Below are 23,797 nucleotides of genomic sequence, written 5' to 3'. Positions count from 1 at the left end.
ATAATGACTCAATGTTTTTTAAAAATTGCACATGTGCACACACTCGCGTATGTGCTTTTCTAACACTTTCTGTATATTGCCTTTTACAAATCAGAGAAAATACATGATGTGATCTGGAAGACTGGCAATGAACACATTTACAGTTCCAATGGCGTATTTGAACTTTCTCCTTTAAAAGGCTGTTACTCTAAAGGTTTAGGTCATGAACTCAATCCAGATGAATAATCTAAAAAAACATTTATTGATGTACTTTCTCAGGTGAAGATACTGCAGCGGACTGAAAGATTAAAAAAGACACAGTTCCTATTCTCCAGAAGTCTATTCATTGATTCAACCAATATTTAGAGAGAACAGTTGTATGCCAGCCCTTTCTTGTAGGCAGTCCCTGCCTTATGGAACATACACCAGAGAGCAAAGAAACACACACCTATGGAAACACTAAGCCACACTATTATAATGTCTGCAACACGGAGATAACAAAGTAAGTGCTCAGGAGTAGAGGGTAGAGAGCCGAGCGTTTGATCCAAGGAACCAGGGCAGGTGCCATAGAAGCGGCCACTGAAGTGTGGCCACCAGGGGCAGCAAGAACACGGACCAGAGCCTGACAAAGGCCCCCCAGGTTGGGTGCGCCCTCACCCCTCCTGTGGTGTGGGACCCACTGCCATGTGGACACCTGAGCCATGTCGGCTGGACTCTAAACTTGCCTTATCATTCTTACCAAGGACACCCCAGGCAAAATGACCCTTTTGAATCTACCCTCTTCCTCATTTCTAACAGACAAGCCCCCAGGCCTCTCAGTTATTATAAAAAAAAAAAAAGTCTTTGGTCTTTTTGGTAGCGATGAATTTTACAGAGGAAATATCCCAGAAGAGGGCTTTTCTAGGTTCAGTTTGGCAAGTTACTCTACTTTTTTTTTTCTTTTTCTTCCTGGCCGTCTTTATCAAACCAAAGCTCATAGGATGGGGCTCCTCCCTGCCCTAAGGTGGAGCAGAGGAGACTGTTCACAGGCGTGGTTGTTGGGGGAGCCCTCTGGCCACCGTGGAAGCTATGGAGAACCCTCCCCTCCAGGGAGGGAAGGTCAGTTCAGGCTTCCGTGTGTCCTTCTAGGGGGACCAAGAGGAACAGAATACCGTCTACCAGGATTATGGTGAGAACAAAGTCACTCATGACAAAATCCAAACCACCCACCCTGAGGGAGACGGGAGGCCTTCGAGAAGGGCAGATGCTGTCACAGCTGACAACGCTGGGCCCTGGAAAGTGGAGAGAGGATAAGTATGTCCACCGATTTCCCCCAGGTTTAGAACAGGTCTCGTTAAACAGATGACCTGCCAAGGCGACGCGGTACTCGGGGCGGAGGCAGGGCCAGCCCAGCAGGTTCTGCTCACAGTGCTCCCATCCAACCACCCAATAGGAACCCACACTCCTGAGGCTGTTCCTTCAGTCTTTACAGACAAAGAAATATCCCCAGAGTGCAGCCTGGTGCAGGCAGGGCTGGGGGCAGGGGCCAAGTGTAGCCTGTCCTGAAGAACAGGTTCCTGCCCTAGGAGCCTGGGGAGCCAGGGGCGTCCGTTTAGCATCAGAAATGAGCTGGACTGCGGGACACCCAGTGGGTGTCAGAGAACTGTTGTTGGGACAAACAGTACAGCTACAATCTGAAAGGAGACCCTGGGAAGGTAAGTGTGTGCTGCCCCGGGCCTCTAGCAGACGTGTGTGACCAGCGGGTGGCCCTGGGAAGCCCTTTGGCTGAGTCAGAGGTCAGGCACAGCCTGGGGAGGGGGCTGGAGGGCACCTCGGAGACGGGCCTTCTGTGATCACCCTCACAGAAGACCATGGCATCCATAACTTTCCTTCAGTTCTTTCAACAAATGTTTACCAAGTGTCTGCCATAGGCTGGGTGCTTTGTTAGGCTTTCAATAGGTAAACTGAAGTGAGTCCACCCAAGCCAAGGCATAAGCACACAGCAGGTCAATTTTGATGGGAAAGAGTACTTTTAGACTTTCAAGATGAAGTTACATCCAGGAAGGCAGGACTTCCAGAAATGCTGTGCCTCAACCAGGTTCCCGTGGATGCCTCTGACTGGTCCTCCAGATCTTGCAGTCATCACCCCCAGGCCCACCAAGGGGATCAACACACAAATCCACCAAATGTTCCTGTGAACAGAATTCCTCCATGTCTTCTAACCTGTAAAACCCAGCACCTCAGCAGGAGTTAGAGGCTTCCTGCCTTAGACCTCCCTGTTCATGCCCAGGCGACAGCCATTCTGGGTGCTTCTGGAGCTCACGTCTGTCTCTGGGCCCCTGCTCTCATCTACCCCTCTGCATCCCCCTGACGACTGTCCACACGAGGGCTCCTAGAGAGTGCAGCGTAGCAACCCCTCCATGAGAGCCCAGAGCCCTGGTGAGACTTGTCACCTGAATGGGCTGTGGATTCTTGCGATCAGGACCATGGTTTGTTTTGGGGAGGCTTCCCTGGTGGATCAGATGATAAGAAATGGCCCTGCAATGCAGGAGACCCAGGTTCGATCCCAGGGTCAGGAAGATCCCCTGGAGAAGGGAATGGCAACACACTCCAGTATTCTTGCCTGGAGAATCCCATGGCTAGAGGAGCCTGGCAGACTACAGTCCATGGAGTCGCAAAGAATTGGACATGACTGAGTGACTGAGCACAGGAATCCTAACAGGGCCAGGCACCTACCAGGCAATCAGTTAGCACCTGCTGAATGGCAGGGTGACTGTCTCCGCAAGTGGCCTTCAGCAGAGAGGAGAACTCAGGGAGAGGGTCCAAGCAGACTTCAGGGGAAGTATGGGGAGTGTGGACAGGGAGGGGGCGAAGATTCACCCAGCCAGGAGGGAGACTTAGGGCTGAAAAACACACAAGAGGGGGCATCTCCCCCAGCCCCAAGCTCCAACAGTCCTCAGAGGTCACATTGCAGGGAGGTCCACGCACCGCCATCCAGGCAGAGGCCACGGGTTCTGGGAGGCTCCCCACCGGGGAGGAGGGCGGGAACCCACATTCCTGTGGCTGCAGATTTCTCCACAGGCCAGGCTGCCCAACGAGGGTCCTTGTTTTGTTGTTGGCGGGTGTAACCCAGCAACGCAGCAGCTGACTCATTCCAGTCTCGGCTATTTAATTCCCCCCGAGCCTCCTCCACGAATGGCAGGGGGAGAGGGGGGAAGGGACCCCAAGAAGGCACTCCGGGGGCCCCGCCCGTGAGGAGGGGAGTCCAGTCGGCAGGCCGGGGCAGACCAGCACTCTGCCCTCGGGCACCGTTCCTGACAGCAGGGAGCGGTGACCTCCATGGGCCTCCCATGCAGAAGTGCTCTGGCCTTGAACTCTTGTTCACAATGTGTGAACAGCACTCACATCAGAAAGGTAGCCCAGCCTGCTGCTCACGGGAGTGAGATTTTCTCCTTCAGTGGCCAGCCTCTTCACATCTCCCTCACTCAGGTCTCAGCCCCCTTTGCTGCCAGATGGCATGAACGCTTTTCCTCTTTAAATATAAGTTGATATCATAAAGTGCTCAAAACAGTACCTGGCACATAGATAAGATAGACCAAAGTTTCCAGAATAAATCTTTACAAAGACGGTACCACTTTCTTAGCAAACGTCCCAAAGATTGAGGAAATGAATCAAGTGGAGGAAACAGGCAAACGGAAGGCTCAAAGTACCTCCGAGCCCGAGGAGGTTTATCTGACTCATGCCCCTTGTTTAATTACCCAGAAAGGCTCCCAGGCAAGGCGTCACCACTCCACAGAAGAACAGGGAACACAGACTACAGCATTAAATACATTTGTGGGTGTTGTTCAATCGCTCAGCCGTGTTCAACTCTTTTCGAACCCGTGGACGGCAGCATGCCAGGCCTTGCTGTCTATCACTAACTCCTGGAGCCTGCTCAAACTCATGCCCATTGAATCGGTGAGGCCATCCAACCATCTTATCCTTTTCGGTCCCCTTCTCCTGCTGCCCTCAATCTTTCCCAGCATCAGGGTCTTTTCCAGTGAGTCAGTTTTTCCCATCAGGTGGCCAAAATATTGGATACACTAACTTTCATAAATCACTCCAAGAGTAAAATTACATCATAAAGTTCTTTCCCCATGAGGAAAATCTGACATTAATTTAGAGTAACTTTTATTCAGAGATGGAACACTGAGGTATAAGCCACAGATACCTCTTGTTCTATGAAATTCTCATGCTTGTTCTCTGCAAACTTTGGTTTGGATTGTTTTGTTATTTGTAAGTGCTCTTTGCATATTAAGGAACTTAGCCTTTTGTAATATATTTTCTGCATTTTTTTCAACTTACCATTTGTATTTAGATGTTATCTGTAGCATTTTTGCCATACAGAAGTTTTTATATAATCAGACTTACTGACCATTTTCTTCTATGTCTTCTAAGTTTTGTATCATTATTAAATAGTTCATTCCAAGGTTATTTTTAAAGATTCAACTGCTTTCTCTAACTTTTATGGTTTTGTTAAATTGCACTTAAATCCTTGATCCATTTTGAATTTATTTTCTCTCATTTTTCCTAATTATCACCAAACCATGTACTTAACTATCCCCTTTTTTGCACTTATTTAAATATCACCTTTATCATATACTAAATATCCCTACATATTTCACCCTATGTCTTAGATTCTGTGGTCTGTTCATTGATTTTCTGTCCATTTCTGTGACATGTTATATTGTTTTATTACTGAATCATTAAAATATATTTTAATATATGCTGAGATCAGTCCTTTCAATACTATTTTTGCCTGTTTATCTTTATAGGTGAATTTTAGGATCATTTTGTAAAACCCTCTCTAAAATGTTACTTTAAATTATTTGAGGTAATTTTACCTGGAATCTCAGTGAATTCATGATTTAATTTAGAACAAACTGACATTTCTACAATACTACTCAGTTTTCCTATCCAAGGGAAAAGCACCTTTTTTATCCTACCTAGAACTGTAACATTTATCTATATAGGTCTAGCTCAATTCTTGCTAAATTTATTCCTAGGAATTAACAATATTTCAATTGATTATTTATTGTATATAAGTAAAGGATAGTTCTTCAGTAGATAATCTTAGTTTTCCTAATCCTGCTTGCAATGGAAGAAATGTACATGAAAATGAGGATCACATTATTCACACATCAGACTGGTCAAGATGAAATGATTACTATCTGCAGTGTTAGCGTGTGGAGAGAGAGGAAGGCTCAAACTCTGCAGGCAGGGTCACCATGTGATTCCAAAGAGTTCGTGGGTAAATGCAGAACAACCCAACCACATCTTCTAAGACGTTTTCAGGTGTCTTAGAGAAAGTGCACAAAAGTCTCCATTCTCCCAGAAGAGTAAACACGTATGTTAAAAAACAAAACACTTTGATGCTAAAAACAAAGAAGCGAAATGACAAACATCTGAGGTTCCTGCTCTTCCCTGTCTCATGACAATAGTCACGAAGCTTCTCTAGATGTCTTCAGAGGATGCCGCCAGGCATCTTGAAGGGCGTCAGGGTCAGGTGTGTTCTACAGACCTCCGATCCCATGATAATTCAGGGCTTATTAGAAATGAAGACCCCTGTGTCCAGACCTACTGAACCAGAATGTTTAGTGGGCTCATCTCAGAAACAGGCATTGTAGCAACTTCTGAATATCTTCTTACACTTTTGATAGTTTGAGAACAACTCTCGTAGAAGGTAGACTGTAAGATACTGAGTTTGATATTTTTGCAGTCTATGCGATTCATAATCCCAAACTATGAAGTCCAGAGTTTGGATATCTCTATTAAGATGATGACTATATACTCAGGACACATTAAAGTATACATTTATCAGACACCATTTTACAAGTGATAAAAGAACAATGGCCTCTTGAGCTATTACCAAAGAGCTAGTGGTTCTGGTGTGTGCTAGTGTGGACATTATATTTCTAAAATACCATACCAGCATTGAGCAAGCATTTGATATTCTGCCAACCACCTGGGATGAGACAGCTACCATTTCACTGAAAAATATCTGCCCTGTAAGTTTACTGTCTCCTCCAACCGTAGCCCCCTTCCAAGGTCAAGCTTATACCACTGACTCAGCTGGCCATGAGGACACAACACGGCACTATGAGTGGGAGAGGCTGTTGACTGTCTGCTGGCATTACTTTTTGCCAAAACCTCCCACGTGTTTAAGGCATTCTAGCCAAAAGCAATGGAAATCAAGCAACATCCCATCAAGACCCAGCAGAGGCAGGTTGCAGGCTGCTTGTAAAGGCTGTCATGTGCCCTGAAGTGGTCTCCGTCTCCCCAGCTCCCTCGAGCAGCCACTGAAATGAATAATCAAGGCTAAGTATGCTCCTGCCAGCTCATACTTTATCTAAATATCCAAGATATTTGTGTCACACCCAGAGAGGCAACCATTTTAGCAATAAGTGAAGCCGCAAAATCTCTTTTCAACATGCCAGTACTTTTAGATCCTCAGATTGGCTTATCTGTAAGGTGGAACTAAAACTTAAATGAACTTAAAAAAAAAAACAAGAATTACTACCTTTGCAATAAATATCTGATTGGACAATAACTCTTTTTAATAATACTAGGCACTTACAGTTAAAGCACTTGGCATGTGTACCCTGGGAAGGATTTCTGCTCCCAGGGGGCCAAGTCTGCTTGTTACTATGTGTCTGTAAATGCTATCCACCGGGCCACATTCCTGGTGTCAAGTTCAAACAAGCAGTGTCAGGTTCCTGCCACAGATTTAGATGGCCTGTTTTCTCATGGAAATGCCACAATTTGAATTGAATGAGGACTGAGCAGAAAACACAGGGTCTCAAGGGGGAGGCCTGGCCGTTTCCTCTGCCTCCTAGCCTCCTAACACGCCTTCTCCAGACAGAAACGTAGGTTAGTCCCAAGGGGCCAAAGAAACCACTGGAAAAGGTCGTTAGCTTGAAATTCTCTATCAAATCAGTTACCGTTTATTTTTCTCTCGGTAATTCAGAAATCACTGTTTCTCCTGGATCCTATTCTTACTTCTTAAGAGATGAACAAAACATGAACATCGGCTCTGGGACAGATGCTGTTGTTGTTCAGTTGCAAAGTCATGTCAAACTCTTCGCGACCCCATGGACTGTAGCACGCCAGGCTTCCCTGTCCTTTACTATCTCCCGGAGTTTGCTCAAACTCATGTCCATTACGTTGATGATGCCATCCAACCATCTCATCCTGTCGCCTCCTTCTCCTGCCCTCAATCTTCCAGCATCAGGGTCTTTTTCAGTGAGTTCGTTCTTCCCATCAGGTGGCCAGAGTACTGGAGCTTCAGCTTCAGCATCAGTCCTTCTAATCAGTATTGAGGGTGGATTTCCTTTAGGATTAACTGGTTTGATCTCCTTGCAATCCAAGGGACTCTAAAGTCTTCTCCAGCATCAGTTCAAAAGCATCAATTCTTCGGTGCTCAGCCTTCTTCATGGTACAACTCTCACATCCATACACAACTGCTGAAAAAACCATAGCTTTGACTAGACAGACCTTAGTTGGCAAAGTGATGTCTGGGACAGATACCAGGGTTTGAAGCTGGGCCCCACACCTTCTCAGCCACAGGACCCAGGTAAGTTCCTCAATCTGTGTCTCTGTTTCCTTATTGGTACGTTGGGAGAATGATGGTAACTCTCACAGGCAGGGCTGTGAAGATTAAGATAAACTACTCATAACAGTCTCTGGCACACAGTAAGCATTCAGTTCAGGTTGACAGTGATGACTCAGTCCACTATCTAAGTGAACAGTACTTAAGTAAATATTGTGCCATTTGAAAGTAACCACTGACATGGCTATAATTCTTCACAGAAGTTACATTTTGAACTCTGAAAGGTCTGGGCAATGTGCAAAGTGAAAGATGAAAGACTAGTATATTCTAAGAAAATCTCCAGGAGCAAAAGCTTGTCTCTGCTTAATTGTGTGTTAGTCGCTGACTTTTTAAAAAATCTCTCCTTCACCCCCTAAAGAAGGTTAGAAAGAGTACTGTGGTTTTGGATTAGAGTCAGAGGCATCAGTATAAACTTATGTTTATCTTAATATAGATACAAATGAATGATTATAGAAATAATTATAGATACATGTGAGTGTATACTCCAGTTAGCATCCATACACATATTTCCTAGCTCTGTTTACAGACTCAACAACATTCCAGTAGCAATGAGCACAGTCATCCCAGATCTTGGTTTCTAAATACCCTTTTCCAGTAGAAGCGACAAGAGCTGCTTGGAGAAATGGCTGAGTCTAGAGCTGTATCCTAAAACATACAAGATGAGTCTGGAACATCTCCTTGTGCCAAAAAGTAAGGAAGTGCTAAAGAACCAAAATGATGGGAATTTGTTAAAGGAACACAGAAGCAACAGAAAGGGCTCCCAGTGGCCAAAGTTGGAGCAATTTGAGCAACAAGTTAAGTAACACAATATTGCACTATAACTTAAACTATATATAAATATCTGTGAGTCCACACTGATACAGATAAATGACGAAATAAAAAAAATCAGGGAGGGGAGACGAATTTCACCTGCAGAAGAATTACAAATAATTTATATCGGGACTCCTCCCTCAAGGAGGTGGGGCACAGCCCCCGCCCTCAAGTGTGGGCTGTGCCCAGGGACCACCTTCCAAACAGCAGGGGAGGGTAACTTTACAGCCACCACCTCGGCCAGGAGGTCAAGGTCCACCTCACCAGGGATGTTATCGTGCTGGTAACACAAACCCTTGCTTAACTGGTAATAAAGTCACGAAAAGAGCACTTTACTTCTGTGGTCTTCTTCCCCTAAACACATGCCCGCCCCCAGTCCAGTCACAAGAAACACAGCAGACAGATCCCAAAGGAGAGAGGTCCAAACTACCTGACCAGTACTAAAAACTGTCAAGGTCATCAAAAACAAAGTAAGTCTGAGAACCTGTCCCAGCCCAAAGATCCTAAAGAGACCTGGCAACTGGATGTGATACAGTGCTCTGGATGCGATCCCAGAATAAATAAGGGATATAAGGGGGAAGGAGTGAAATCTCAGTAATGTATGGACTTTAGTTAATAATAAATTATCAATACCATCAATAAAGTTAATAAAAGTATCAGAAATGAAGAATCAATAACTAAGGAATATAGGTGTGAAAAGAAGAGAAGCGAAAAGTAAAGGAGAAAAGGAAAATTATACCCATTTGAATGCGGAGTTCCAAAGAATAGCAAGGAGAGATAAGAAAGCCTTCTTCAGTGATCCATGCAAAGAAATAGAGGGAAACAATAGATGGGGAACAACAGAATGGGAAAGACTAATTGCTTCAAGAAAATTAGAGATACGAAGGGAACATTTGATGCAAAGATGGGCTCAATAAAGGACAGAAACGGTATGGACCTAACAGAAACAGAAGATATTAAGAAAAGCTGGCAAGAATACAAGGAAGAACTGTACAAAAAAGATCTTCATGACCCAGATAATCACGATGGCATGATCACTCATCTAGAGCCAGACATCCTAGAATGTGAAGTCAAGTGGGTCTTAGGAAGCATTACTACGAACAAAGCAAGTATAGGTGATGGAATTCCAGTTCAGCTATTTCAAATCCTAAAGGATGATGCTCGGCAAGTGCTGCACTCAATATGCCAGAAAATTTGGAAAACTCAGCTGTGGCCACAGGACTGGAAAAGGTCAGTTTTCATTCCAATCCCAAAGAAAGGCAATGCCAAAGAATGCTCAAACTACCGCACAATTGCACTCATCTCACACACTAGTAAAGTAATGCTCAAAATTCTCCAAGCTAGGCTTCAGCAATATGTGAATCGTGAATTTCCTGATGTTCAAGCTGGTTTTAGAAAAGGCAGAGGAACCAGAGATCAAATTGCCAACATCTGCTGGATCATGGAAAAAGCAAGAGAGTTCCAGAAAAACATCTATTTCTGCTTTATTGACTATACCAAAGCCTTTGACTGTGTGGATCACAATAAACTGTGGAAAATTCTGAAAGAGATGGAAATACCAGACCACCTGACCTGCCTCTTGAGAAACCTATATGCAGATCAGGAAGCAACAGTTAGAACTGGACATGGAACAACAGACTGGTTCCAAATCAGGAAAGAAGTACGTCAAGGCTGTATAATGTCACTCTGCTTATTTAACTTATATGCAGAGTACATCATGAGAAATGCTGGACTGGAAGAAGCACAAGCTGGAATCAAGATTGCCAGGAGAAATATCAATAACCTCAGATATGCAGATGACACAACCTTTATGGCAGAAAGTGAAGAAGTACTAAAGAGCCTCTTGATGAAAGCGAAAGAGGAGAGTGAAAAAGTTGGCTTAAAGCCCAACATTCAGAAAACAAAGATCATGGCATCCAGTCCCATCACTTCATGGCAAATAGATGGGGAAATAGTGGAAACAGTAAAAAATAAACAGACTTTATTTTGGGGGGCTCTAAAATCACACTGCAGATGGTGACTGTAGCCATGAAATTAAAAGACCCTTGCTCCTTGGAAGGAAAGTTATGACCAACCTAGACAGCATATTGAAAAGCAGAGACATTATTTTGCCAACAAAGGTCCGTCTAGTCAAGCCTATGGTTTTTCTGGTAGTCAAGTATGGATGTGAGAATTAGACTATAAAGAAAGCTGAATGCTGAAGAATTGATGCTTTTGAACTGTGGTGTTGGAGAAGACTCTTGAGAGTCCCTTGGACTGCAAGGAGATCCAACCAGTCCATCCTAAAGGAGATCAGTCCTGAGTGTTCATTGGAAGGACTGATGTTGAAGCTGAAACTCCAATACTTTGGCCATCTGATGAGAGGAGCTGACTGATCTGAAAAGACTCTGATGCTGGGAAAGATTGAAGGCAGGAGCAGAAGGGATGACAGAGGATGAGATGGCTGGATGGCATCACCAACTCAATGGACATGAGTTTGGGTAAACTCCGGGAGTTGGTGATGGACAGGGAGGCCTGGCATGCTGTGGTCCATGGGGTCACAGAGCCGGACATGACTGAGCGACTGAACTGAACTGATAGATTGCTCAGTTTGGACAAATGTACCACAGTAATCATTGTAAGGTGTTAAAAGTAGGAGAAATGGGGCTTCCCTGGTGGCACAGTGGATAAGAATCCACCTGCCAATGCAGGGGACACTGGTTTGAGCCCTGGTCTGGGAAGATCCCACATGCTGTGGGGCAACTAAGCCCCTGTGCCACAACTACTGAGTCTGTGATACGCTACAAGAGAAGCCACTGCATTGAGAAGCCCTTGCACCGCGCCTAGAGAGTAACCCCTGCTCTCTACAACTAGAGAAAGTCTGCATGCAGCAAGGAGATCCAGTGCAGTCATAAATAAACAAATTTTTTTTTTTACATAGGGAAAACTAGATGTGGGATATGTGAGAACTGCATACTAACTTTTCAACTTTTCTATGAATATAAGACTATTCTAAAATAAAGTTTATTTAGGCTTCCCTGCAAAGATGGGCTCGAAAAGGACAGAAATGGTATGGACCTAACAGAAACAGAAGATATTAAGAAAAGCTGGCAAGAATACACAGAAGAACTGTACAAAAAGATCTTCATGACCCAGATAATCACGATGGTGTGATCACTGACCTAGAGCCAGACATCCTGGAATGTGAAGTCAAGTGGGCCTTAGAAAGCATCACTACAAACAAAGCTAGTGGAGGTGATGGAATTCCAGTTGAACTATTCCAAATCCTGAAAGGTGATGCTGTGAAAGTGCTGCACTCAATATGCCAGAAAATTTGGAAAACTCAGCTGTGGCCACAGGACTGGAAAAGGTCAGTTTTCATTCCAATCCCAAAGAAAGGCAATGCCAAAGAATGCTCAAACTACCGCACAATTGCACTCATCTCACATGCTAGTAAAGTAATGCTCAAAATTCTCCAAGCCAGGCTTCAGCAATATGTGAACCGTCAACTTCCAGATGTTCAAGCTGGTTTTAGAAAAGGAAGAGGAATCAGAGATCAAATTGCCAACATCTGCTGGATCATGGAAAAAGCAAGAGAGTTCCAGAAAAACATCTATTTCTGCTTTCTTGACTATGCCAAAGCCTTTGACTGTGTGGATCACAATAAACTGTGGAAAATTCTGAAAGAGATGGGAATACCAGACCACCTGATCTGCCTCTTGAGAAATTTGTATGCAGGTCAGGAAGCAACAGTTAGAACTGGACATGGAACAACAGACTGGTCCCAAATAGGAAAAGGAGTACGTCAAGGCTGTATATTGTCACTCTGCTTATTTAACTTATATGCAGAGTACATCATGAGAAACACTGGACTGGAAGAAACACAAGCTGGAATCAAGATTGCCGGGAGAAATATCAATAACCTCAGATATGCAGATGACACCACCCTTATGGCAGAAAGTGAAGAGGAACTCAAAAGCCTCTTGATGAAAGCGAAAGTGGAGAGTGAAAAAGTTGGCTTAAAGCTCAACATTCAGAAAACGAAGATCATGGCATCCGGTCCCATCACTTCATGGGAAATAGATAGGGAAACAGTAGAAACAGTGTCAGACTGTATTTTTCTGGGCTCCAAAATCACTGCAGATGGTGACTGCAACATGAAATTAAAAGACGCTTACTCCTTGGAAGGAAAGTTATGACCAACCTAGGTAGCATATTCAAAAGCAGAGAGATTACTTTGCCAACAAAGGTTCGTCTAGTCAAGGCTATGGTTTTTCCTGTGGTCATGTATGGATGTGAGAGTTGGACTGTGAAGAAAGCTGAGCACCAAAGAATTGACTCTTTTGAACTGTGGTGTTGGAGAAGACTCTTGAGAATCCCTTGGACTGCAAGGAGATCCAACCAGTCCATTCTGAAGGAGATCAGCCCTGGGATTTCCTTGGAAGGAATGATGCTAAAGCTGAAACTCCAGTACTTTGGCCACCTCATGCGAAGAGTTGACTCATTGGAAAAGACCCTGATGCTGGGAGGGATTGGGGGCAGGAGGAGAAGGGGATGACAGAGGCTGAGATGGCTGGATGGCATCACCAACTCGATGGACGTGAGTCTGAGTGAACTCCGGGAGTTGGTGATGGACAGGGAGGCCTGGCGTGCTGCGATTCATGGGGTCGCAAAGAGTTGGACATGACTGAGCGACTGAACTGAACTGAACTGAGCTGGTGACTCAGATGGTAAAGAATCTGCCTGCAACGGGCAGACCAGGGTTTGATCCTTGGATCAGGAAGATCCCCTGAAGACAAGTTAATCGCAACCCACTCCAGTATTCTTGCCTGGAGAATTCCATGGATGGGGGAGCCTGGCGGGATACAGTCCAGAGGGTGGCAAAGAGTCAGACACAACTGAACACACACAGACTACTAAGTTTAAAATTAGCTATAAAAATAAACACTCCCCAATACACACATGGAGATTTGGGCCCCAACTCTCTCCTAATCTCCAATAGACCAGAACATACAAATCCACAGTCACACCATACACTCTCATGAAACCTTCTCTGTGGCCTACAAGTATCAGTTACAGAGATTCTGGGCCATATCAGAGGTCTAAGACCATTTATCAAGACTCATGATAAGGCTGTGATAATTAAATCAGAGGAGTATAGGTGTGACGGTGACTAAGCAGGCTGGTGAAATAGAACTGAGAGCCCTAAAAACAGACCTATGCACCAGGGCACGTGACATAGGACTGAGATGGAGAGACTGCAGATGGGAGAGAACGGACTTTACAACCAGCAGTGCAGAGACACATGGCCATCTACATAGGAGAACCGAGGCAGTGTATACAAAATCGAGGCCAAGTGACTTAAGGACAGACAGGAAAACAAAACTGCAAAGCTTTTCAAAGATGATCAACACAGGGAATATCTTCTTGATCTTAGGGGTGTGGAAAGATTTCTTAAATGACTCATCCTCCCTCTACCCTCCATGCCAAAAAAGGTATAAAGGAAAAAAATTGATTAATTCTCTTAGGCAGGAATTATAGACGTCTGATGATGTAAAAATATAAAGACAGTGAAAATATAAGACATAAATTTGAAGAAGATATTTCAGCATATACTATCAAAGATAGATAACAGATAGATAGATAAATGTTGTTCAGCCACTCACTCGTGTCAAACTCTTTGCAACCCCATGGACTGTAGCCCCCCAGGCTCCTCTGTCCATGGGATTCTCCAGACAAGAAAACTGAAGTGGGTTGCCAGTCCTTTCTCCAGGGGATCTTCCCAACCCAGGAATGGAACCCATGTCTTCTGATTGGTGGGTGGATTCTTTACCACTGAGCCACCACATGCTATGAATAAGTAAGATTAAGGTAAACATCCCAATAGAAAAGAATGAGCAGGCTCTTCACACAAGGAGAAATCTCAATGGCCAATAAATAAAAATGTGCCGACTTGGCTGGTAACTGGGGAAAAGCAAACTGAAATTCTTATCAGCTGTCTCTCCTCGCCCTGGCGTCCTACAGCACTAAGGGCAGAAAGCACTGGGTGTCTCCCACACAGCCTGTGTCCCCTTTGGAGAACCCTGGTGTCACCTTGGTAAAACTGAGCTCATGACTCAGCAATTAGACTCTCACACACTTGAGCCTAGAGGAATGCTTACACTTGGCACGAAGAAATGTGCAAGAATATTCAAGAAGCACTGTTCATAGTAACAACAAGCCAGAAATCACGCAAATACCCACCACTGCAGGATGGGGAGACAAGCTGTGTTACACTCAGTTCAAATAGAACCGTGTGCTGGAAACAGGCAAAGTACAGTTAACTTTCGTCAGGAATCTCCCAGGGTGAGAGACAAGACATCATCTAAGACACATAGGTTATTTCATTTGTGCAAAGTTCAAAAGCAGGCAAGCCTGAGCCTATTGTTTAGAAGGCAAACATGGGTGGCAAAGTACGAAGGAAAAAAGCATGGCTATCGCAGAAGTCAGCAGCAGAGACCTGTGCGGGGAGGGAAGGGGATGTGATTGGAGAGGGAGGCACACTCGTAGGTTCAGAGCTGTTCATTTTGTTCTTTAAAATTCATATGATTCTTTAAGATACACATAAATGTTTTATAGACTCTTCATTAATTTGTTGCTGTTGTTCAGTCTCTAAGTCGTGTTGGACTCTGCAACCCCAGGGACTGCAGCACACCAGGCTTCCATGTCCTTCACTATCTCCTGGAGTTTGTTCAAACTCATGTCCATTGAGTTGGTGATGCCATCCAACCGTCTTTATAGACTACTTTACAACTGAAATGGAAAGCAATCCCAGATCATTGTCTGGGGAGGACAATCACCAATTCCTTCCTCCTGCTTGGATGAGAGATGCAGGCTCAGCCCCCACATAGCACAGAAAATCATGCACCTCAGGGCTCAGAGCACACACTGTAACAGGGCAGACTCTACACCTCCTTATCTCACATGAGGAAAATGCTGGGTGTGTTGATTTCATTCACTCATTTCAGTTCAGTTCAGTCGCTCAGTCGTGTCCGACTCCTTGCGACCCCGTGAATTGCAGCACACCAGGCCTCCCTGTCCATCACCAACTCCCGGAGTTCACCCAAACCCATGTGCATCGAGTCGGTGATGCCATCCAGCCATCTCATCCTCTGTCATCCCCTTCTCGTCCTGCCTTCAATCTTTCCCAGCAGCAGGGTCTTTTCCAATGAGTCAGCTCTTTGCATCAGGTGACCAAAGTATTGGAGTTTCAGCTTCAACATCAGTCCTTCCAATGAACACCCAGGACTGATCTCCTTTAGGATGGACTGGTTGGATCCCCTTGCAGTCCAAGGGACTCTCAAGAGTCTTCTCCAGCACCACAGTTCAAAAGCATCAATTCTTCGGCGCTCAGCTTTCTTATAGTCCAACTCTTACATCCATACATGACCACAGGAAAAACCATAGCCTTGACTAGACAGACCTTTACTTGTTGGTTTATACTGCACCTTGAGGCTTGTGGGATCTTAGTTCCTCGACCAGGGATTGAACCCGGGGCAGTGAAAATTCAGTCTTAACTAATGGACTGCCAGGGAATTCCCTGGGTGGGTTTTAAAACTTCCAGCATATTTCCACATCTTGTACAGGAGTGGTTTTTGACATTCACTGGCTTTTGTGTTTTTTGGTATTTGGAATAAATTGGATTTTTGTCACCCAACATCTAAAGTTCAATTATTTGGTCTGTATAATTTTAAAGAAACACTTAGACCATTTTTGGCCCACTGTGAAGACTGGAATGAGCTTTAAAGTCAAATGTAAGAAGTGAAAGCAATTTGTGTATTCTTAGTCAAAAATATGTATTTCCAAATATATTTCTCATCTGTTAAAGCCCTTGACTTTCTCCCCAAACTTGAAACCACTGGTGCCTGGTGACTTCTGATGGGGCTGGTGTGTGTTTCGGGCAGTTGCACAGCGGGGCCGAGCCTGCACCATCCGGGCGTCAGCCCAGGCCCTCGGTCTCCTGTTACACCGGAAGCTGCAGGAACCTTAGTGGCCCCCATGCCTGCCCTGAGGCTGGCAGGTAGGCTCCCCAGCTTTAGTTATTGGTGACTCCACGAAGCTCTACGTTGAGAAGAAGCTGTGGCCACAGAGGCTCAGGAGAAGACAGAGTCATGACTGATGGACGATGGAGCCCCGGGTATGAGAGACACAAGCAGGCGGCAGGACACCTGGGGATCACCACCCCGGCCACGCACATCAACCCAGACACTCCACACACTTGTAAGCTGTTTACAGACTGTCCACGTACCACCCATCATCTTCTCCCCATTCCCAAGCGTAGACCTGTCAAAGGCCCTCCCTCATGCATGCCTCTGTCCACTGTCTTCCCTTCCAGGAGTCGCCTCCTACCCAGCTCCTCCTGAACAGCCCAATGTGTGACACGTGGTATCCACAAGCCTTCCCCATCACCTCCGTGACTGTGGGCTTTCCTGTTCCTGAATCCGTTTGTCCTCCCTGCACCCGAACGCGGAACTTTATTAACACAGTTTTTATCGCTCACTAGGCACCTTCTCGCTCTCCCACCCTGTGGCCCCCTTGGCTCCCCAAACAAAGGCAAGCGGTCTAAGGAGGCACTTTCTTTTCTTTCCTTGTACTTCCCATAGTGCCTCCAGTGGGCTGAGTCGAGTCAGGGAGTTAATCCCATTTCAATTCCAGGGCACTTTCAAACTATGCCAGGCATAGCTCGGCACAAGGATTAAGAGGCTTACACAACCAACCAAAGTCTGTTAGGTGAGCCTGGTTCCCCCTACACACACACACATACACCCCAATCTATATACGCTCCTTCTCCAACTCCCAGTGAAAACCAAACTGTAGTCTCTGGCAATTACAGAAGAAGCCAAGTACTTGATTAAAGTAAAAGAAGGTCAAGCTCTAAATAAGGTATTGAGTGTAGATACTTGGCTAATGCCCCAGAAAAGTCGTACCAGCAGGCGGAATCCGGAGCAGCTGGACTGGCTGACCAAGAACTCAACTCTACTGCCATGGACAGGAATCAACAGCAGGTGCCCATGAGGTTCACAGGCCTATCACTTACCAGACTATTTATGTCTAGAGGGAGAAAGTTTATCCTTGGGGCAAGGACCAGTCCACCAGGCTTCCCCCTCCAGGTTTTCCTAAATGGGAGTTTTTATATAGTTCTCCTGTTGTTCTTTTGTACAGCATGTGGGGGGGGGGGGCGGGGGGGGCACAGGGAGTGGTTAAATTCATTCTTTGGCTCAGTCTGTTTACAAAGCTTTAGTTCATCGTATACAACATATATAATATGCATGCATGTATGTGCACATATATATATCCACACACACACCACTGCCTAAGATTTACTTTTTTTTTTTTTAATCTAAATCCAGTCTTTGTGAACTGAAATTTTTACTGGAGTAGCTGTGGATTCACACAGAGTTACAAGAAATAATACCGAGAGTCCTTGTACACGTTGCCCTGTTTTCCCAAATGGCACCACTTTGCAAAACTATAATATCACCCAGAATCCTGACACCCACACTCCATCTCATTCAGATTCCCCTGGTTTTACTGGTGCTCCTCTGTGTGAATTAAGTTCTACATAGTTTTATCACCCATGTGGGTTTGTGTGCCACCCCCTCCCCCACAGAGAGGTGACAGTTCTAGCATCACAAGGATGTCCCTGCTGCCCTTCCTCCCCCGGCCCCCTACACATCATCCTGACCACAACCACTAATCCCTCTCTGTTTCAAAAATGGCTTCACTCCCCAAACATTATACAAGTAGAATCATACACCATGAAACCCTTGGTACTGGCTTTACTTACTCAGCTGTATTTCCCTGCAGGTTCGTCCAGGTGGCTTGCATCTGTTCTGTTTCTTTACATTGCTGAGTAGTATTCCACAGTGTGACACGCCTGCTGTGTCCACTGAAGGACAGCCGGACTGATTCTGCCACTAACAAGGCTTCTATGAACACTCATGTGCCAGTTTTCTGTGAACCCACATTTTCATTGCTCTGGGATAAATGCCCCAAGAGTGTGATTGCTAAACACACAATAATTTCATGCTTGGTTTTAAAAGAAATTGCCCAACTGTCTTCCAGAGTTTTATATTCATGTAAATCACGTACCAATCACATCCTCTTCCTCGGCCACAAATGCTGTGTCATGATGTGGGGCAATCCTTCTACGGCAATTTAGAAACAGAGTGTCAGGCCAGGATCTTTCAAGAGACCAAAAATGGAACAAACCAAATACCAGAGCTAAAGGCACCTCTGTTTTTTCACCATGTGGATACCAGTGAAAACTGAAAGTGTTAGTCACTTAGTCATGTCCAACTGTCTGCGACCCCATGGACTATAACCCACCAAGCTCCTCTCTCCATGGAATTCTACAGACAAGAATACTGGATCCGATTGCCCTGTCCTCCTCCAGGGGATCTTCCCGACCAAGGGATCCAATCCGAGTCTCCTGCATTGCAGGTGGATTCTTTACTTTCTGAGCCATGAGTATCTTGCAACAAATTCCACTCTTTCCTGAAATTAATTTCAATTGGGTTTCAATTCCCTGTAATCAAGAGTCCTAATTCCATTCACGTTTAAATCATTTTCTGCTTAAACTGTCACCCACCAGTGTTCCCACGATCTTCAAGGCTTAGTTCACTGAAAGTCACACCTTTACCACAATCCGTGGTGTCGGCTGACAGCAGAGGCTTTCTCTCAGCAGAGCCCACCTCCATCTGCCCACCCCACCTCCTTCCAACAACAGAAGTGAAGGCCATTCAGCTGGGAATTCTAGATGATCAGGCTGTCTCAGGATTACAGTAAAGAAGGCAGAGCCCTAAACTAAGTCTAGAGAGTTAAAGATTTGTACCCTGAGAAACAAACAATTAAGTGGTGGTTACAGGTGTGATTACAAACCAACCTGATGCAATGTGATATAAAGCTTTTGAAATCCCAAAGAAACAGAGCAACCTGGCAGAGACTACCTTCAGGGTTTCCACAAGGTCTGTTTTCAATATTCATCACGCTTTGGTTTCATCATGTTTGGATTAGCAAAACCTGAAGTGTGGGTTGTGGTCTTTACGGAAATCAAGTACTCGCATTGCTGAGAATTAAATTAACCAGGGAAGGGAGACAATGCAAATTCACCGTTTCCTTTTTTATTTCAGTTTTATTTAGTAAAAAATAGTTTGCTTATCAGACTAGATAAAGCCACCATCACAGCTCTCGTCCACGTAATTTGGGTTCCTACAAACCTTCCTCCAGCAGAAGTTCAATATCCAAATAATGTTAATTTTAAACTACAGCCTTGACTTAACATGAGTAAGATGAAGCTACAGGACTGAAACAATGTTGTTCATGATTTTTCAGAAAAGAAAAAACATGTGTATATACGTACATACATACACACACGCTTTAGGGTCCTATTTTCCTAACTGCTCTTTGCTCACAATGACTGCCCAGAAACAGCCAAGGCAGACACTCCACTCTCTCTGGGGGAAGCCCAAGTGTTCACACATGAGGCACCAAATTCAGATCTTGGAACAAAACAGTGAGCTCATACTGACCCGGCCACATCCTTTAAATTAAAGTCTGGAAAGAAAACGAACAGGACGTTATGGAAAATGTGAAGAATTCTAACACTCCTTCCCATATGAAAATGGTAATGGTGGTAACAATGACAAAAACAACAGAAAAGGTAACGATAAACAACAATAAGGCAATTCCCTGGTGGTCCACAGCTTAGGACCCCGAGCTTCCACTGCCAGGCCCAGGTTCCATCCCTGGTTGGGGAACTAAGATCCTGCAAGCCTCTTGGTGAGGCCAAGTAAAATAAATATATTATTAAAAAAAATAAGGAAACCATTTAGCCCAAAGACATGTAGAGTCAGGAGTGTAACTGTGCTCTGTACAGGAGACTTGATGGTAATATTCATGAGTGAGTGCTCCCTCATATTTGCATTTCCCAATTATTTCCCCTCAACTCTACTCTGCTTGAATAAATAACACCTTGATGACCACAAGTGGATGACATGGGTTAAATGATGACAGAACAGACTTAACCACGTGGGTATGACAGCGTTTCAAGCACAGACATTCAAGGTGGAGAACATGAGCCCCACACACATCTTTTCAATTCCTCTCACCTGATGTCCGAGAGATCGCACTTGTTCCCGGCGATGGCCATCACGATGTTTTCTGGACCGTGTTCCTTCAGCTCTTTCACCCATTTCTTCAAGGTATGAAATGAATCCTAAACCAAAAGTGTAGTCAACCTTGGGAAAGACCCCTCAACCACACAGAAATACAAACCCAATATAATCCACTGAAGAAAAAATATTTTCAGGGGGCACACACATACAGATGAACACACTACCTCAATCTTGGCACAAAATTTAGTATTAGCTAAGTTTTACTCACATAGGCTATAAAAGGTTTATGTAAAACATAAACTTGATGAAGATAATCATGTTAGTAATTTCCTTCTACAAATAACATTAATTTTAAATTAAAGCCCTGCCTTAACATGAATAAGATGAAGCTACAGGGCTGAACAATGTTGTTCATGATTTATCAGAAAAGAAAAAACAGATATATATATATATATATCTTTTTTTTTCCACAAAAGAGTTGGACATGACTTAGTGACTAAACAACAACAATAACCAAAGATGCAAAACTGAAAAATACTTTTCCTTTTCTTAAAAAAACTGAACATTCTGGAGAACAGTATTAGCAGGCATGACCTTAGCCCTACGAACAGAGAATCAATTTTAAAAATGAATGATGACTGTTGTTTAATTTAGCAAATAGATTTGAAAGGCTTTGCTACATGTTGTTGTTGTTTAGTCGTTCAGTTGTGTCTGACTCTTTGAGACCCTATAGACTGTGGCCCACCAGGCTCTTCTGTCCATGGGATTCTCCAGGTAAGAATACCTGTGTGGGTTCCCAACTCTTTCTCCACTTGCTACGTATAGACAAGATAAACTCAGCATTTAGTGTTCATTCCCAGCAACCATTGTTGCACCGTACTATGCAACCTCATCCCAGGCTCCAGGCAGGACTCAGGCAGTGAAGTCCCTGCTTCGGTCTTTCCAGAACAGAGAGAGGCCATAAATGGCACCCGAGTTCTAAAGGGGGCTCCTACCTGCTTGGTAATGTCGTACACTATGACAGCCGCCGCAGATCCGCGATAGTACATGGGGGCCAGGGAGTGAAACTGAGGAACAAGGGACAGTTTTAGGCCAAGGTAAGCATGTTTATACAATCCCACATGACCATAACATTATCATTCTACATCAGCCCCACAGAATCCCTGGATTCCCCCGCAGGACTTCCCCAGGACTCAGATAATACATTTTCCTCCACCATAGCTCATACCCTTGTGATTTACAGACCGTGAAACTCACTCTTGGGCCTGGCCAAAAGTAAATGTTATTATCAGTGTGGCTATCCTAGGAATTTTCTTTTCTTTACTGCTCTTTGCTTATCTTATATGATGGACCAGGACAATCTCATTAGGATGATACAACAATAAGATGTCTACTAAGGACACAGATCACACAATCTGGGGCCAGCCTCTAGGGAGGAACACCTCAGCTGGGGCACCTCGGCCTCTGCCCTCCGGGCTGGGCAATTCCTACAAATTCTCAACAAACGGTGAGAGAGATGAGCTTCGCTCTAAACGTGAACAGAGCAATCATCGCTGGTCAGAACCACTGACCCCCAAGAACCACTTATCCCCAGGTAGGATGGATACATATCGCGGGGACACACACAGATTTTATGTCTATTTTGAAGAATATACTTTTAAACATATTTGAATATATCTGAAGAATACTTCACAGAGGGGTTTTGAAAGACAATGAGAAAAAGATAACAGCTCAATAGAAAAATGAACAGAGGATATAGATAGATGAATCACAGAGGAAGAGTTATAAATTGCCAATAAATATTTTTAAACATGTCCAATGATAATAGAAGAAATGAAAACAAAAGCAATGATGGACTATTAATTTATTAAGTATTAAAAAGTCATCATAACTGGAGTTGGTGTGGCTTTGGGGAGGGAGGCACTTACTCATCCACAAGAATGTATTTAAAGATGTGACTTCCGAGGGAACTCCCTGGTGGTCCAGTGGCTAAGACTTCACAGTCCCAATTCAGGGGGCCCGGATTTGAGCCCTGGTCAGGGAACTACATCCCGCATGCCGCAACAAGGGGCCCAGCACACCACAACGAAAATCCTGTAACCTACTACTAAGACCCAGCGCAGCCAAGTAAATGAATAAATAAATATTTAAAGGAGAAAAAATAAAAAGAACTGCTTACGGAAAGTCAGACAAAGACAAGTATCTTATGATATCACTTATATGTGGAATCTAAAAAAAAAAAACACAAATGAACTTCTTTACAAAACATAAACTGACTCACTGACATAGAAAACAAACTTACGGTTACCAAAGAGGAAAGCTAGGAGGAATAAGTCAGGAGTTTTGGATTAACATATATACACCATGCACACAGGCTAAGTTGCTTCAGTCATGTCTGACTCTTTGTGACCCTATGGACTGTAGCTTATGTGATTAAACTTATGTGTAGCTTATGATGAATCTATGTGATCCTCCAGGCAAGAATACTGGAGTGGGTCACCATTTCCTCCTCCAGGGGTTTTTCCCAACCCAGAGATCAAACCCACATCTCTTGTGTCTCCTGCATTGGCAGATGGATTCTTTACCACTGGTGCCACCTGGGAAGCCCATATACACACTACTATATATAAAACAGTAGATTCAGAGGGATATGTGCTTGCTAAGTCGCTTCAGTCACGTCCGACTCTTTGCGACCCTGTGGATCATAGTCTGCCAGGCTCCTCTGTCCATGGGATTTTCCAGCAAGAACCATCTCCTACTCCAGGGGATCTTCCGAACCCAGGGATCAAACCCATGTCTCTTATATGGATTTATATATATGTATAAAAATCACTTTGCTGTACACCTGAAAGTAACATAACGCTGTAAATCTCCAATATGAAATAAAAATCAAATTTAAAATAATAAAAATAAAAGCAGCCATATTTACTAGAGAGTCGGGGTTGGGGGGAGCAGGGAGGGGAGGAAGGACAGACATTTTCCCAGCAAACAATAAAACCATCATTTGTTTACTTCCTGAGCAATGCTTTTCACTGAACCAACACTGGCCAAGTTGAAATGATCCTATCTGGAAACTAGATGCCATGTCCACTCCCGAGGTTCCCCTCTACTGCAGGATGTTAGCACAGCCTCACCAGGCCCCTGTCCCAGCCTCTGGCCCTCGGGCGAGTCTCCACTCCATGAGAAGCTGCCCTGCACCCGTGTGGTTTTCAGAAGGGGGCACATGTTACACGGAGCTCAGGATGGA

General features: G+C 44.5%; 1 protein-coding gene across 1 annotated transcript in view; it reads right to left on the bottom strand.

Annotated features, from left to right (window-relative positions):
* The window catches only part of RAB31 (RAB31, member RAS oncogene family), an 82,026-nt gene that overhangs the window by 11,033 nt on the left and 47,196 nt on the right, over window positions 1-23,797 (bottom strand). Inside the window, exons 4-5 of the mRNA XM_061399942.1 lie at window positions 21,546-21,617; window positions 20,545-20,651 (exon numbers count right to left, since the gene is read on the bottom strand). Coding sequence (XP_061255926.1) covers window positions 20,545-20,651; window positions 21,546-21,617 — 179 coding nt within the window. The remainder of the gene's footprint in view (window positions 1-20,544; window positions 20,652-21,545; window positions 21,618-23,797) is intronic.

Source organism: Bos javanicus, chromosome 24 (genome assembly GCF_032452875.1).
Source record: "Bos javanicus breed banteng chromosome 24, ARS-OSU_banteng_1.0, whole genome shotgun sequence".
NCBI lineage: Eukaryota > Metazoa > Chordata > Mammalia > Artiodactyla > Bovidae > Bos > Bos javanicus.
The sequence above is the reverse complement of the archived record's forward strand: the minus strand, read 5'-3'. Positions and strand labels throughout refer to the sequence as shown.